The sequence below is a fragment of the Doryrhamphus excisus genome, chromosome 3, assembly GCF_030265055.1.
Source record: "Doryrhamphus excisus isolate RoL2022-K1 chromosome 3, RoL_Dexc_1.0, whole genome shotgun sequence".
In the NCBI taxonomy this organism is placed as follows: Eukaryota; Metazoa; Chordata; class Actinopteri; order Syngnathiformes; family Syngnathidae; genus Doryrhamphus; species Doryrhamphus excisus.
Window position 1 is genome coordinate 9,481,987 of NC_080468.1, and position 18,676 is coordinate 9,500,662.

The following is an 18,676-nucleotide window of genomic DNA, read 5'->3' on the forward strand; positions in this document are numbered from 1 at the left end:
TTGCAAAGCGGCTGCACGGCGGGCGAGTGTTTAGTGCGCAGACCTCACAGCGAGGAGACCCGAGTTCAATCCCACCCTCGGCCATCTCTGTGTGGAGTTTGCATGTTCTCCCTGTGCATGCGTGGGTTTTCTCCGGGTACTCCGGTTTCCTCCCACATTCCAAAAACATGCTAGGTTAATTGGCCACTCCAAATTGTCCATAGGTATGAATGTGAGTGTGAATGGTTGTTTGTCTATATGTGCCCTGTGATTGGCTGGCCACCAGTCCAGGGTGTACCCCGCCTCTCGCCCAAAGACAGCTGGGATAGGCTCCAGCACCCCCGCGACCCTTGTGAGGAAAAGCGGTAGAAAATGAATGAATGAATGCAAAGGGAGCCACAACAAAGAGGCTGAAGAGCCACATGCGGCTCTGGAGCCGTGGGTTGCTGACCCCTGGTTTAAACCTTGCAATCCAACCGCCCTTGGTAGGTTACCTTTGGACCCAGCATCAGCATCAGCAAGTGATATGCGGATGTCCAAAATAGGTAGATGTCCGGACTTGTCATCGTGACCCTTAATCACCCTCACCATCACATTAACAATGGCAACACATGATCTGCTGAGAGCACGTGTTCGACTACAGTGCACCGTGTTGGCCACAGCATGTGGCTCCCTCCACTCTATACTCTATAGAGCTACATTTCCTTTTAAATAGTTTAGATTAATAAATGCCTTAGCAATTATTCTACCATTTACTGTATTCTAGCAAGTGGTGATGTTAAAAAACTATAATGTCGACATCCCTTGGTGAGAAAAATCTGTGAATGTGATAGAGGAATGATTATAAATGTAGCCCAGTGGGATGTCATCATGTCTGCTCCCTTCTATTACCAGTACATAGGGTCAACCTGAACTGCTGGCACTGCAGACTAAAAATCATGAGTGAAGAGTTGCTGCGTCATTGCCGGGCTGTGTAATTAGCTACCACCTTGTCGGCCATGAGGAAGCTATTTATGTGGCTGGCTTACATTAGTCTGGTAGTGGGTCACAAATGGGGTCATTCAGTGTTGTTTGGGGCACAGACACAGATTTAAATGTTGAATAATTGTCAGGTGGTCACAGCGGAAATTCCATACTATATGTAATGTGATTAAATAATGTTGTTTTGTTTTAGTTAACCCTATAATCCCATGTTTTAATCTTTGTTCATTGTCAAACTGGCTGCACACTTGCACTAATGACTGGATTAGGCTACTAATCTCTTAGAATTAGACTAATATGCTTATTTTTATACTGTGGTATATTATGAATTAATGCAATGATTGTTGTCTCACAACAAGGTAAAACTCAAAATTGTTCAGTTAAATTTTTTGTAAGGCTGCACGGCGCTAGAGTGGTTAGGGCCCAGGCCATACAGCTGGGATACCCGGGTTCGATTGCCCGCTCAGGCATCTCTGCGTCTATGTTCTCCCTGTGCATGCATGCGTTTTCTCCGGGTACTCCGGTTTCCTCCCACATTCCAAAAACATGCTAGGTTAATTGGCATGCTGGGTTAATTGTGAGTGTGAATGGTTGTTTGTCTATATGTGCCCTGTGATTGGCTGGCGACCAGTCCAGGGTGTACCCCACCTTTCGACAGCGGTACAGAATATGGATGGATGGATGGATTTTTTGTAAAGAAATAAAACATAAAGTGTTGTTTTAATGCCATTGTGTAGGATTATAACAAAATATTTCTAATATACAAAAACAGAACAAGAAACCAAAATAATAAATACTAATAACAAATAACACACTGTCAGAAAATGGATGTGATTTATGGATGTTTTTGGAAGGTTTAAAAAAATACCCTTGTGTTTGAGCATAGAATTTGAATGGGTGATTTCATAATGCTTTATGTGCTCATACGCCCTCAATGCAAATTTTAGGACCGTCAGTCACAAACAGTGGAAAATAGTTCTTTTCAAATGTAAAATAGTGCTTAACTGTTTGTAGGTTTTCCCACAAAAAATATGAACACCATTAATATCTCTCAGACAAAGTGAACAGTGGCTATTCAATGGCTTTTTTCCCCCCCTGCATGTTTGCTGTCATCTTCATTCCCTCCCATGTGTTCACCCTTATGCTTCCTCTTAACTGTTCCTTAATAGCAGTCTTCTACCCTGGTGCACAGCGATAAGCGGATGGTTCAGGAATTGTTCTCTGTTTAGCGGCGATGTCTGTCAAAAGAAGGAGCGCTGGAGCACATCTACCGTATGGGCTTCAAGTGAGAATGAGCCCTAATTAAATCATCTCACACACACACACACACACACACACACACACATGGTGGAGTGTTTAGGTGGGTGGGTGAGCCCTGTGTGATTGGCTTGCTGCCGCCATGCTGATTGGCCTCCCAGCAGGAGGTTGATGAAAGCAGAACAGCTTCCCTGTTCATTGAAATATATTTGAATAGATCATTATATTAGCTGCCAGTTATTTACGTGTGGTTCTCAGCAGTGGCTTCCTACTGTAATTTTTATGCAGGGTGTTTGTCAGGCGTGTTTGTGTTATGAGCATGTTTTGCCCATCCATCATGCCTGCTATGGCGTTTATTCAGACTGTAGAGATGATTTAGAGGCAATAAAGACAGGAAACGGCGAGAACGAGCTAATCTCAAATGTATGAGAAGTGGATTGGTAATATGTAATGAAAACATGCTTTTAAAAGCAGCCTCTTTGGAAAGAAAACACATCATGTCGGGGTTCTGGGGAGTGCAAGCATCTCAAGCATTTTCCACATTTCCCACGATTTTAGATCTTTTAATTTGTAACGGGGTCAGATTTTGGCTCTTTAATGAGCTGCACTATTCAGTCAGTAAAGTATTAGCTTAAAAACTGCTTATTTGGCAAATTATTGTGGTATTTGCGATATTACTACTGGTAGGATTAGTTTTAAAATGATGGTTTATCTCGCTGCCATATCGTGTCTTTGGGAGTGTCTTCAATGAAGTAACCTTAAATGTTTTTTTTTCTATTTGATTAACAATTCTGTACATTTCAAATTATTTTATGCATGTAAAAGTATAATTTTGTGTTAAAATTGTTAAAAATTTTAACAGTCAACTGCTGATGAGATCACAGACGGGTAAGATCTCTTTCCGTTCTGTTTGTGATTTTTGTTTAGCTAGCTAATAAAATGCTTACATGGACAGCTGGAATCAGGCAGTGTATTAATAACACTAAATTTATTATTAATAACACGTGAATATTCAATGTTAACTGGAAAATACACTAACCAGGGCGGACGCTAACCAAGGTTCCACATTAAATACATATAGTAAATGATGAATGAAATGTTATTATGTTTGGCTACGCAATAAAGACGTGGTTTGTGTTCACATTTTTCATGTCATCATCAATGGGCGACATAGCTGACCTCCGGTTCCTGTTTCCATATAGTGGCAAGCTAATAGGCTGTCAACAAGGTTTTTTTTAAATTTAAAATATCAATTAAGAACACAGTTGCACTCACTGTGTATATATTAATAACATGACAAAACGTGCGCTATATTGTACGCTAACCTGAGAATATACACAAACTGAGGCAAAATTGTGGCATACACTTTAGACCAGGGGTCTCAAACACATGGCCCGCAGGACACTAGTTTGAGGCCCCCGCCTTGGTATGAAAGTTTAATGTAAGTGCGGCCTGCGCAAGTTTGATATGGATGCTGTATGGTATCATGTACCCAGAAAAAAATATTACGTTTGATTAATGTTCATGTTAAAGGTTAAATAACTGTTAATACTGTTAATTTTAATCTAAAAAAAATAAAACTATATGTGGTCTCTTGAGTTTTTATTATTTGCCGTTTTATTATTATATCTATTTATTACTGATTGATTTTCTTTATTCTTGATTTGTTTATTTATTTTTCATCTTATTTTGTGGATAAAAATAAAAAGTAAGATATTTGAGAACAGTGGAATGTTTTATCAGAGCCTTTCTTGTAGAAAATCGGAACCAAAGCAAAGTTTATTCATTTTTTTGTTTTTAATAAATGTGTTTTTTTTTGTTTTTTTTTTGAAAACCTGATGCGGCCCAGCCTTGCCCAGACCCTAGCTCCAGTGGCCCCCAAGTAAATTGAGTTTGAGACCCCTGCTTTAGACTTTAACCAAAATCATGCTAATCAAGGTTCCACAGCATATGATTAACTAAATGACTGACTTGCTAACTTGCTCAAAATATGTTTGTTTGTTTATATTGTAATTTGCAGTAGTTTTTGCTCGAGTTAGATCAATCAGGAAGCGTTATTTCACCTTTCTATATTATGCACTGCACTTTTACATCTCAACAAATTCCAAAATTAAAAAAATATTTATGTGTGCTAAACAACTAAACAGGAACATTCTGATTCTTGATGTGACCTTTACTCCTGAAGACTTCTTACAGGAAGACCATCCGCTAGTACTTTACCTGTGCTTGTGAGTCTTCTTTGCATGTTCTTTCAAAATGAGGAATGGGGTAAACTGATATGTCATACTCATGCACACACACACACACACACACACACACACACACACACACACACACACACACACACACACAAACCCTAAAACCAGTGCAGGCATTTAAAGAAGCAGCCCAGAGGGTGACAGATTATAGCTGACCTCTAAGCAGACTGTATATTATTTTAACAGAAATCTCTCTCTTCATTCCTCCTGTTTTCTTCTCCACTTCTCCGCGCTCTCATCTCTACTACTTAACCTCCTCAAGCAATTTCGATATTTTTTTTTCTCCCCAAGTAGCCCCCTTTAAGTCCAAACTCTCTCTCCCTGGGGGGTTCGGTTGTGAGTCACAGCATGGCCAGTGAGTATGCGCTAAGAGATGCTCAATGTCACCTTCCTTATCCCAAGGCGGCCTAAACTCCACGTTTGGTGTTCAAGGGGGAGAAAATTGCCTTTAATTGCTCCGATTTAAAGTTGGCCCGGATGAGACGCTTAAAGGGCAGTTATCTGGGAACTTGGCTGACACAAAATCATTGAGGCGCACACACACGCACGCACGCACACTCAGAGCATAAAATACAGCTGAGATGGCACAACATAGTGATTATGAACTGGAGCCATGTCAGTTCAATGGGGAGGGGCGGGTTCTTTCTTTTAATTGACAAGCTGGTAAATATTCAAGTCCAAAGAGGAGGCGGGTACATCTTACACACTGGGTGATAATTGTACCACTATTATAAGAGGTAAAGTAGGTGTGCCAATGAGTGTGTGTAACAACAAGCGGGGGAGATTGAGAAATGGGGAATACAGCCTTTGAATGCTTATAAATGTTGGGCCTTTCAGTGCTAAAATAGACATGATGAAATTCAGTCAGCTTTTTCTGCAGAGGCAGTAACTTAATCAGGGTGGAAATGCTGCGACCTGACCACTATTTGCAAAACACCGCTTGCATGCCAATCATGTTGGTTTTATTTTTCCCTCAAAATGGCAACTTTTAAATACATTTTAATGTCCTGGTAATATATCTTCTTAGAGTTAATTGTACCAAACATGAGAAACATCTTAAACTAAAATCCCTTTGTCATGGACATGATACCACATTTGACCCCCCCCACCTCGCTAGACAGTGATGCAGCCAGACATTTTTCATTGGAGTAGCCAAGGTGAGACCATTACTCACATAGGGCTGGCAATAAATTCATAACTGAAATGTTGACATAGCCAGTGGCGTGGCTGGAGAATGTCCAATGGTGGCCATATCTACCATTAGCCACCATGTAGCTCCGCCACTGTTGCTATGTGTATGAACTCATGATGACATTTTAAGACCAGTTGAAAAATTGCAAGAATTTACGTTTTGCACTGTTAGCTTTTAAGGAGGTCCTAGGTTGACATTCAAAATGCAAAAATAAGAAATGGGAATGAGACAAAAATAGTCATAAATTTGGTATGTTCATCAGCTGAACCAAAAGTTTGAGACCATCACTAAAAAAAACCTACACCACCCCTCGAGTAATGAGTAACTTGGCTTGCCATGCATCCTCAAATGTTCTCAATTGGATTTGGATCAGAAGAACACATAGGGTCGTCCAAAAGAATGACTTTATGGCAGGCATTGTGAACTCCTATCATTTCCACACAGAAGGGCCATTAAAGAGACCCCTTGCAAAACTTCCATATAGCCAGCTGCAGTTTGACGCCCCTCCACAACCTGAAGCTCCATTGTTCCATTGAAGGAAAAAACACCCCGGATCATGATTGCTCAATTGTATGCTAACCCTAAAATATACACAACACGAAGCAGAATCATGGAATAAATTTTCAAATGCAACCAAAAGCATGCTATCCAAGGTTCCACTGGAAAACATCTCACTTGGGATCCATTTGTCATGACCATGAAGTTGGAAGCCATCAGGACTGCCAAGGTTTTCATTCTTATCAGATAATACCATTTTCTTTCACCTTTCAGTGTCCCATGTTTGGTGATCTCGTGCAAAGAGATTTTGTGGCATTGAAAGAGACTAGGTCTTTGAAGACGTTTTTTGTCTTCTAAACCGTTGTCTCGCGGATGTCATTTCATGGTTCTCGGCCAACCTTCATTTCGGCCAAGGGTCTGTATCCTGACAGACAGCCAGTCTACCATTTGACTTTTTGGTTTCATAACCCTCATGATCTTGTAGGAAATGTACAATAACTGTCTTACTGCACCTTGACCTTCGGCCTTGCTTATGCAGCCGTACAATCCGACCGTGCCGAGAGAAAGCGTTTTTTTGCCTTTGCCATCAAGACATCATGACAGTGTGAATACCTGACGGAAAATGACATTGAATCCACGTTTTCCAATATTTTGGCTTTTAAAGACAATAGACTTAAACTTGTGATCAGCTCATGAACAGCCTATTTGTTTGCAATAAACTGCTTACTCAAAAAACAGTGCAAAATGTAAATTCTTGCAGTTTCACACACACACACATACAAAACAAAGCTTTTGGAGCACCTATGTGGACAAATACAGGTCATTACAATTAAAGCTACAGTCACACAAAATGGTGTGTTCCTTGTTGGGCTTACTAACATAACTTTCAAACTGTCAAAATTTCGACACCAACGCAGGGTTTTGGCTAACACACTTCAAATACACTTGTGGAACCTCTGTGACTTATTAAAGATTGTTGAAAAATAGTATAATATGGTAGCTAAGTCAGGCAATTGGAATGGGCTGAGTGATTTACAGTCACTCAGGGTGTTTTTGCTGCTCCAAAGTTAATGAGAACTTTATCCTCATTTAACAGATGCAGGATTTTTTTTTTTTTAGATGTATGATGCAAGCTTTTCACAGTTTGGAAATGCATGCGTGCATTCTATTCTCCACCCAGAAAATGATTTCAGCAATGTGTGTGCCATATGTTCATATAATCACCATACACTTTATTACGTACACCTGTGCAATAATATATTATGGTTGCCATAGAAACTGTCCATGCAAAGTAGCAACTTCAATGTGGTCTCAGTGGCCACTAGGAAGTCTTGTTGTTTGACCCAAAATATGCAGCAATATAGTTTTAAACTGTATTCAAGATCCTTGCTATAGGTTAAACTACATAGTTATTTCCACCAACCTACCCCAATATCCCAGTTCATGTTGGGTTTATATTCCTTACCATGCCTAACCGATGACTCAATTAATCTGGATAGACGATCCGATCCATTGATAGATAGATTTTTTGTAACCAGGCCTAACCGATTACTCGATCAATGTAGCTAGATGGACGAATGTCAGATACATAGACAGACAGATGATAGACAGATACTTTGATAGATACTTAGATAGATAGCAGTGATAGTAATCTGCCACTGAAATTGCTCTTTTGTTGCTTTGCATTGATGGAAATGAGCCTCCTCAGTGTCCTTTACTGTACCACAGATGTCAGGCTGTCCAGCTCAGTGCCAATGACACAGCCTACTTACATCACCAATTTGTCCAGGCGTGTGGCGTCCCCACACCACTGTACACAGGAAGGCACTTGTTACCAGTCTGGTAGAAGATCTGTGGCAGCTTCTTGCATACGTTGAAGGACGCCAGCCTTTATTAGTTTCAGCCTTACAGTGTTGTACAATATAGTTTTAAGCCACTGCACACTGTTATCCATATTGATAAACATAGTTAAATGAAAACTGCGATAAATGAACTGTTAGTAGTGATTGAAAATAAGAGTGTATATGAAGTAAAAATGTAAATTGAATGTCACCCACATTTTTTATCCTGCCAAAGGTCCTGTTAGGTTGAAGTGCAATTTGCGTCTTATACCGTTTTGTTCAGATTTGCACGGCAGCTTGACATGCAGAGCGCGGCAGTCCCCCTCGACAGGCTGTTTGCTCATACTTACACACATGCTTTTTCTTGTATTGCTACATGTAGCTGCCAACGACTTGTCTGTATCTCACCAGGTAATCAGACAAGTGAGCCCACGCCTCCTTGAATGCCAACACAGCCACTGCAGCTTATCCGACTTGTCATATACATGCTCGCTCTTCAGATGATTATACAGCAGCAGAGAAGTTGTGGAGCCAAGTGTTGACATAAATGACAGTGCCAGTTTCACTAATGCTGTGTCTCTGCTTGTATTTCTCTCTCTCTGTCTGTCTCTCGCTCTCTGTTTTTTCCTCTGTGCTTCCACCTTTTTTAGGCGAGCACCTGCACATCTGTCCCCAGGGTTACACCTGCTGCACCAGCGACATGGAGGACAACCTGGCCCTGCTGAGCCGAGGGGAGATGGAGGGACTCCTGAAAGAGGCCGGACGGACTTTACAGGTCTCCCTCACAGGACAGTACAAGGCCTTTGATGGTGAGTTTTTAAAACCTGTTTGCAATCCTATGGTAGTTGTGTTGTGAATTTCTCTTGGAGATGAATAAAGTATCTATATATCGATCTATCAACATATCTATCAGATGACAGACAAACATGCCAAAGCACAAACATGACAAATGGCAAGAGGTTAGTGCAAAGTGATATATCATACAAACAGAAGGTATTGATCCTTTATCATGCTTTTATCTTTGCGGTGATGCGGTCAGAATTGTTTAAGCCAGTGGTGTCCAAACCTTTTCCATTGAAGGCCGCATACTGAAAAATCAAAGGATGGACGTGGCACTTTGATGTTTTACATTTTGTAAACCTACCCATGTATAGATGCTAAGAAGTTGAACTTTTTCTTATTCAATACCAAATACATATTTATACATTCTTAGGAACCCGAACACTGGATCCCAAATAGGTATATACGTTGTTTACATTTTGTGGGTGTCAGGCATGATATGTGATAGAAGAGTTTCAGCTAAAATGAAAGGAAAGGTATACAAAACTGTGGTGAGACCAGCCATGTTGTTTGGTCTAAAGCAGGGGTGCTCACACTTTTTCAGCATGCGAGCTACTTTTAAAATGACCGAGTCAAAATGATCTACCCACTACAAAAATGCAAAACATCTATTTATTTTCAAATGTATTGAGGATTATTTGTACGTACAATGTATGTTGATGTACCTTACATAACCAAATGAGCCAATATTGCAAAACACACATAATTAACTATTAACATTTTTTGTAATTACCTGAGTTTACTTTGATGACTTGCACTGAATTGAATCAGCCAGGGATGCATAGTCCGGACAGTAGCTGCTGATAGCCAGCCTCAAGCACACTTCCAAATGTTTATCAGTCATGGATAATATCCGTATCATAATATCCGTATAATATTCCATATCCGTATGGAAGTGATATGTTTTTTGCCTTTTTACTTGGTCCAGTTTTTGCCTTTTTACTTGGTCCAGCTCCTTCACTCATTTTAGTGACCATAAACTTTAGCGAGGGCTTAAAATCTCGCAATTCGCCGACTAGCTTAGCACTTTGCATCGTTGTTTACGCATGAGCGGTGACCTAAAGGTCAAAATTCAGTTGTCATCTGACTGGTTGTCCTGTATGTCAATCAAGTAACGGGGATGGATGATAGGCTGACATCGTAAGTTCTGCTGCACTTAGAGACGTTGTTTGATTTGATTGGTCGCCGGAAGGGCAACATTCAGTTGTCACCTGAATGGCTGCCCTGTATATCAATCAAGTGACAGCATTGATGCTGGGATGATATTTTTTTAATGTCACGCCGCGATCGACCAGCGATCGACCAGTACCACCTCCGCGATCGACCGGTAGATCGCGATCGACTTAATGAGCACCCCTGTTCTAGAGCAAACACGCGGCCAAATGTGGCCCGCAGGACACTAATTTGAGGCCTCCGCCTTGATATGAAAGTTTAATGTTAGTGCGGCCCACGCAAGTTTGATATGGATGCTGTATGGTATCATGTACCCAGAAAAAATTATTACATTTGATTAATGTTCATGTTAAAGGTTAAATAACTGTTAATAGTTATTAATCTGTTAATAGTTATTAATCCTCCCTATCTGAGTGGAAGTGGTAAGTTTTTGGCTATTTAAGTTTAAAGGAAATAACTTGAAGGCTACCGTTTAGGTCGCTAGCTCTCTAGTTTGTGAGTTAGCATGTGTCTCAAGACCCTGCAGTTGCGCAATATGTTGTAAATAAAAAGAGTATAAATGTGACTATAGTCGTGTTTTGTCATGTCTACAGGGCTGTAATATTCATTCAATTCATTTTAATCTGAAAAAATAATGTCTACGCACCAACTATATGTGGTTTCTTAAGTTGTTATTATTTTTAATTTTATTATTATTATCTTTATTTATTTATTACTGATTGATTGATTTTCTTTATTCTTGATTTGTTTATTTATTTTTCATCTTATTTTGTGTAGAAAAATAAAAAGTAAGATATTTGAGAACAGTGGAATGTTTTATCAGAGCTTTTCTTGTAGAAAATCTAAACCAAAGCAAAGTTTATTCATTAGTCTGTTTTTAATGAATGCGTTTTTTTTTTTTTGAAAACCTGATGCGGGCCAGTCTCGCCCAGACCCTAGCTCCAGTGGCCCCCAAGTAAATTGAGTTTGAGACCCCTGGTCTAGAGACAGTGCCACTGAGGAAAAGACAGGAAGCAGAACTGGAGGTAGCAGAGATGAGGATGCTGAGGTTCTCCTTGGGAGTGACCAGGATGGATAGGATCGGGATCAGGAGATAAAGTCAGAGAGCCCAGACTGACATGGTTTGGACATGTCCAGCGGAGAGATAGTGAATATATTGGTAGAAGGATGCTGCGTTTAGAGCTGCCAGGAGGTGTAGAGGAAGACCAAAGAGGAGGTTTATGGATGAAGTGAAGGAGGAAATGTGGGTAGTTGGTGTGAGAGACACAGATACAGAAGACAAATGTTTTGTATGGAAATACACACTCAACGAGGAAGTCAGAGAACATGGAGTAGTGTAGCGTGTAGAAGATTGCATATTGTCGGGCCATTTTTACACATGCACACGCACACATGCATGTGTACACACAGTTTAGTTCAAAATGTGAAGGTAGTTCATGGTGTTGTAATAGTAAATAAGTTGTTATTTTGATGTAAAACAACCCATTTTTGGATTGTTTATGTTCTGATGTACTGCCGTTGTTTAGACATTTGAACTGTCATAAAAGCAAAACAAATGGTGTCAAAGTCCCCCTCTTGTGTTGCCTTCAGTGTCTTCTTGGGTAAAGTATGTCTCTTTACCAATGGCCACTTGCAGATACTGTTCTCCTTTGTTAACACACCATGCATTCAATGCAGTGTGACATTTTAGTGTTTTTTTTTAATAGTTTCTTGCTATTTTGAAGAACGTACCACTCTAAATAGAAGTGAGAAGAGCTGATCCGAGAAAAGCCATGTTTGTTGATCAACAGCACTAAATATGCTAAAGAATCTGCGTATTATACAAAGTGATGCTTTATTGACCCCTCCAGTTGATGTATGTTGTATTTTCAATAGAAGATCAATAGATTCTAATTCAAATAGCCATGTCATGGTACCCTATTCCTCGTGTTGACCTTCGCTATGGAAAGTTGCCGGGATTGAGGCATGGACATTCCAAGGCATTGTGCGCCTATGGTGATAGAGAGTCGTCTCTTTGCTCCACTGGATCTGCTTCAGCCAGCGGGTGACAATAGATCTGTCAGATAATGCCTGGGAGCTTTGCTACTTCGCCTGACCTTTAGCGCTCACCATGATTAGTGGCTGAGTGACGTTTGCTTACTTTTCTTCTATTGCTCCGAGTCGTTCATTCTGGTTGTCTCACTTCTTTTTTTTTATTGTGGATGCTGTTGCAGAGGAATACACCAGTTGGGCCAAAATACACAAATGCTCAAAGCTTTGCAAGGCATACACATTCCATCCAAGTTAGTTAAGTGTCATCCGGCAGTTCCTGACCTTTCCCATTTGGAGGATAACACCCCATTTTGCAAAAGCAGGGCCGGTAAACAATGCAGAAGACACATATACACTATTAGGCGCCACTGAGCTCCATCTTCCAAACATTTCATGGTTTCACATTGTTAACGTTTGGAGGGAATGGTGTCTTCTGTTGCCTCATAATGGGGTTTTCTATTTAGTTCATGAATATTCACTTCATAAACTCTCAATTAAATAAAAAGGAAGACTCGTTGAGCCCATTTAATCCTACTTGTATTATAAACTTGCCCCTCCTCTCTTGGCTCAGCTGTCTATTTCCCTTCTTTTTGTGCACCCTTCCCTCAACATCAGATGGGACGACAGCACTAAAGGAGGGTTGGGAGGAAGTTTATAGGACCTCAAGGTCTAAAAAAACGTCTGTTGTTGACTACATCCTCAAGAACAGATTAAACATGGGCCACATTTGTTGCAACCTAATTAATATATTTAAATTACAGCCGACTTAATAAGGACATCCTGTTTTATGAAATTAGGTCTCCCTTCCTTGTGTCATTTTTATTAGTATGGTTACACAAAAAGGGGAAAAGTTTTCATCCAACCACTTCCCCTTGTGTCCAAATGGCTGCAACAGTGACAACATAGCACGCTACCAGTCCTGACACATCTGGCTATGTTTAGCAGGGTGTGGACTAGCTAGCGCCATGTGACTTAAGTGTAGGGTGTTACTCTTCCAGCCCAGGCAGCCTAGACCTTTTTAGGTCCACTGACTTTGGAAGAGGTCCCAAGCAAGCCGCCAGGCCACAGATTAGAGGACCAGCGTGCACATATGGAGGATCTGGGTCTTGCAACTATATGCACACCATATATGCGAGCATGCTGATGTGGCTTTATGTGTTTGTCAGGTTGTAATTTGACTGCATGCAAATGTGAGTGAGTGAAAATGGTCTTTTTGTTTGCAGTCGTAGTGTTTAAAGCAGCGGTATATGATGCGGAGGAGAAAAATGCAAAGGGGTAAATGAGAGGACAAACGAGATGAGTACGTAAGAAAAAGGGGGTATGCTTCCAAATTGTAGATAAAGGTCAAAGGGGACATTCAGTGTGATGGAATAGAAGTGGAGCTCTGTGCTGGATGGCAGCCAGGAAACTAAACAGGTGCTAAGAAACCCCCATCAGAGCTGTTATCGACATCTGGACTGCAGGGGTGTTTGTGTATACACCTGCCACTCTATTAGGTACACCTGCATGAGATCCGATACAAGACCTGTACCACAAATTATGCCCAACCAGCACCCAGAATAATACACAAAGTTAGTCCTCGAGTTACGAATGAGTTCCATTCATAAAGTGTGATGCAAGTTGAGTTTTGAGTGGTTGTCTTACACACTGGAAGGGCCGTTCAAGGAGAGAGAGACAGGCTCATTAATGAGACCGCTACACTGCCTAGTTACTACTGTCCATTTCATAGTCCAAGAGCATCTTTCATGAAGGTTCAGGTGTTGAAGCAGCTTGGAACAGGAATGCAGCCAATGTCGATTTCTCCACTGAGCATTGAACAATGTCTACTTCACTTTCACTTCATTTTTCCTGTGCCCGCATGGTTATCCTTACTCCGTGTAGCTGCGCAGGAGGCACACACTGTATTCATCCATGGTGTGCGAGTTGAGGAACACACTGCATCCCACAGGCGTGTTCTAATTAGATCCAAACCAAATAGACCAAAATAGAGATTTTAATTCATTTATGGGAACATCTTTGTAACCACAAAATGTTGCAACACGGAATGGCATAACCAGAAGACCCTCCTGTATGTTTTTATAGTCTGCACGAGTGCTGCCGGCACAATGGAGTAACATTTGATTTCGAGAAACATGAATTTCAACATGAACCTAATTTGCAAACCTGCCAATATTCAATTCATTTCTGTAAACGCCCATTAAACTCTTCCATGAAAAGTTTAGTTATGTTTCAAACCCGAATGGTCTCAGCAGTGTTTGACTATAATTCACTGCACTGTAATAGTGGCATGACTTTGTTATTGTTTGAAACGACTTGCTAATTGTTCATCTTGGAATAAATCATAAATCATAATGCAACACAAACTGCACATTGGCACACCGTGTTCAGTGATCAGCCAAAGGCGCACTGGCCACTGTGTTCCCCTCATTTCAGCTCAAGGCAGGTCATCTGTCACATAGTTGAATTTCACACTCCTTTCTAGATGACCACACATGATTTATTCATTTATGCGAAGCTCAGAGCCTCTCCTAAAGAGGAGAGGGAGAGGGACTTTGAGGAGCAAACACAGTCAAATGTTTCCTGTCCTTGCCATGACAGCTGGAGAGCATCACTCCAATGGCGCCATGATTCTCACTCACTCCATCACTCACATACAGTGCAGTTGTCATAAACACCACAAGGGACAGAATAATAATTGTCCAGAAGATCAAAGAATCTTTTTGTATGCTTTAAAAACAACTTGATGACTATAATGTAAATAAATTTAAAGTTACAGTATAATGTTTAGGTTAGTGTATCTTGTGTTCTTTGCTATGGTTATCGTGAATCATGTGTGTTTATTCGACCTGCTTGACTGTTGTACTTTATCATTAACTGTGTGTGTGCATGTGTTTTTACATGCAAATGATCCATGCCGAGCTCTTATCAAATACACTTCTGCCACCTTGTGGACCTTTCTACTGTATGGCTTAAAAGTGCTTTAAAAGTTAGTGTGCAGTTATGTCATCATCTCTTTTTTCCTATCATGTAAAAAAAACAAACATAAAACACGTTTGAGATCAAGTGTCTGGGTTTATCCATCCATCCATCCATTTTGTTTCTATGCCGCTTATCCTCACTAAGGGCATGCTGGAGCCTATCCCAGCCATCTTCGGGTGAGAGGCAGGGGAAATCCTGGACTGGTTGCCAGCCAATCACAGGGCACATATAGACAAACAACCATTCACACTCACATTCATACATATGGACAATTTGGAGTGGCCAATTAACCTAGCATGTTTTTGGAATGTGGGAGGAAACCGGAGTACCCGGAAAAAACCCACACATGCACAGGGAGAACATGCAAACTCCACACAGAGAATCAAACTCAGGTCTTCTCAATCTCCTGACTGTGTGGCCAACATGATAACCACTCGGCCACATTCGGGTTTATAAAATCTTAGAAATATTTATTTGGTATTGAATAGGTTAAACACCTTTTTAATCCTTTATTGGGCACTAACTTGCAAAAATATACAGGGGCAGTTCCTGTTTTGACTTATTTACATATGTAATTTTTAAAAAGCTACTGTTTTGGCTCAATTTTGATTGATAGCCTCAATGGTATTTTTTAGGCACTCAGAGACAATACACAAGATTGGCTGGACAAGAACAAGATTAGATTAGATTTATTTTGTTTGTGCAATACAAGTAAAACACAACACAATTTTATATAAATTAAATATAATATAATATAATTACTAATGTAATTTTTACTAGATTACACTGTTCTGCACTCTGTGTGTATGCTACCGGTCACCCACCAAGACAAAGAGACTGTATAACTGACAAAAGGGCTCCCTCTATTGCATAAATATAAGTATTAGTGTATACATGTTTAATATTATTACATTATTAGTTGTTTATTAGTTGTTGTGTTGCATTTTTGCCACACCGAGGTGACATTGTTGTCTCCCCTTGTCAGCCCCATTATTGCTTCACTCTTTCAAGGTCACCCTCAAATTATGTCACTCGACAGACAAGGACACCTGCTCCCCTTGTGGCGCTTGATTGGTTCAGTTTATCTCCATGTAAATCACATCACACTTTTCAGGTGCTGGAATACCCCAACCTCATTAGCCTAAACGCATCACTCTCTTGTAATGATGGATTGCGAGCAACAGCATGATGAGTGCTGTGCGTGACACGACGATGGAGGCGGGGGTAGGGTGTGGGGGGCGGCAAATAAGTTGAGAAAGAGACGGAAATGGCAATGAGGGGAATAAAGAGATGAATATAAATGAAGAAAGAGTTTGGACTAAATGATGCATCAACATGAGGTAGAAACACGAAGACTTCAGCAGCTGATAGATGGCATGCATTATGTGATCTGTCAACTCCTTTAATATAAGGGGACACTGTATAATAGTATCTAAATGCAAGCAAATGGTACATTTGTAGTGTCTTTTGTTATTGATGGGGACTGACACAGCATCTAATGACTCCCAGATCATCTTCTGGTGCATTCAATGTGTCCTCAACGGCCATGTTTGCTAATGTCTGTTGTGTTTATTTTACTTTTATGGCCCTTGCACAGATGGGAAAGGATAACAAGATAGCAGCAGAGGACATTAGGTACTAAAATCAAATCCCCTTGTGGGTGTACAATTTGGAATTTGACCAACATTTCTGCAACATTTGTTTTTAATGTAGAATTAGAATAATAATGATGAAGGGCGGCACGGCGGTCGAGTGGTTAGCGCGCAGACCTCACAGCTAGGAGACCAGGGTTCAATTCCACTCGGTTTGCATGTTCTCCCCGTGCATGCGTGGGTTTTCTCCAGGTACTCCGGTTTCCTCCCACATTCCAAAAACATGCTAGGTTAATTTGCAAATTGTCCATAGGTATGAATGTGAGTGTGAATGGTTGTTTGTCTATATGTGCCCTGTGATTGGCTGGCCACCAGTCCAGGATGTACCCCGCCTCTTGCCCGAAGACAGCTGGGATAGGCTCCAGCACCCCCCGCGACCCTCGCGAGGAAAAGCGGCAGAAAATGAATGAATGAATAATCATGAAGGGCTGCATGGCAGCCGAGGGGTTAGCACGAAGGCCTCACAACTAGGAGACCCAAGTTCAATTCCACCCTCAGCCATCTGTGTGTGGAGTTTGCATGTTCTCATGTTTGCATGCGTGGGTTTTTTTCCGGGTACTCCAGTTTCCTCCCACATTCCAAAAACATGCTAGGTTAATTAGCGACTCCAAATTGTCCATGTACAATGACAGATGATGTTAGGATTGCACAGCCTTTAGGACATGCCTTGCCTTTTTCCATTCCTCTCACAAAGAAGCCAACAATAAATCAAAGCACGCAGCATTCCTCAAATAGACAAGTTAATAAAAAAAAAAACAATTAAGGCCATCAGATGTTAAAGTGTGAAATTGCTGCTATTGCAAGCCTTCATTTACTTCTGTCTTTTTTTTTTCTTTTACTGTTGTGTGCCGTCAAAGTCAATAAGTCTCTTATTTTCTACTGCATGATTCATGGCTATTTACTTTGACGGAGAATAACCCTGTCAGTCCGCCGTTCCAAACATACTTATACTGACTATCTGCTTTTGCTGTTTATTCAATTTATTTGTTGGAGCTATTTTTATTGTCCCACAACATTCCCATTATTTGCCGCCAAATTGAGTTTTACAAGGCAGCCTGGGTCATCCAAGTGCCTTGAATCATTTCCTGCACATGCTGAGAAGAGCAGCCGGCTGGTGGAAAACAAACTTTAACGTGAGATGCATTTTTTGAGTCTGATCCAAACTGGACCTTTTTTGTAAGAACGGCTCCAAAGCATTTTTCCTGACACATTTTAAGAAGACAATTCTCATGTGAAAAGTTTATTTTTGTTGTAATGTAATAAAGCTTTTGTATTGGATTGCTTTAGACCAAGGGTGTCCAAACTTTTTCCACTGATAGGAGCCACATACTGCAATTATATTTTGATATATCAATATATATTTTTAATTTCCCAACTCTTTCAACTTTGTTCTTCTCATAATAAATAAATGTATTCCTATAATGTTTTGACTCTATTCTGTTAACATTGTAAATTGTTTCTCCGCAAAGTAATTTTAAAAAATGACAAATTAGTGTTTTGTAATAATGTAATAGTGTTTTGTCATAATTTAAAAAAAAGTTAGTGTTAGGAGCTCAGTCATCCAGGATGGGCTTATTGAGGAAGTTGGCTCGGGCATCAAGCCTCCCAGACACGTACCTGGTGAGATGTTCTGGGCATGCCCAGCTGGGGGGAGGTCCCAGGGCAGACTTTTGACCTCGGCTTCCCTACTGATACTACTGCCCTCGCAACCCAGACGCGGATAAGCTGAAGAAAATGGATGGATGGAATTTTCTAAAATGTTACTTGTTTTGTTAGTTTCTCATAATAACACAGCTATACAAATATATTTTCTTTAATATTTTAACGTTATGCTATACTGTTGCTTTTCATCATAACAATGCAACGTTATTATCATAAAATTACAACCATTTTTCATTAGACCTCAACATTTAAAAAACATTTTCACTTTATTCTTGTAACATCACTGCTGACTTATAAAAATAATAAATATAATAAATAATAGAAAAAATAGCC

General features: G+C 40.4%; 1 protein-coding gene across 1 annotated transcript in view; it reads left to right on the forward strand.

Moving 5' to 3' along the window:
- The window catches only part of LOC131125739 (glypican-1-like), a 92,469-nt gene that overhangs the window by 48,252 nt on the left and 25,541 nt on the right, over positions 1–18,676 (forward strand). Inside the window, exon 2 of the mRNA XM_058067570.1 lies at positions 8,657–8,815. Within this exon, the coding sequence (XP_057923553.1) occupies positions 8,657–8,815 (159 nt within the window). The remainder of the gene's footprint in view (positions 1–8,656; positions 8,816–18,676) is intronic.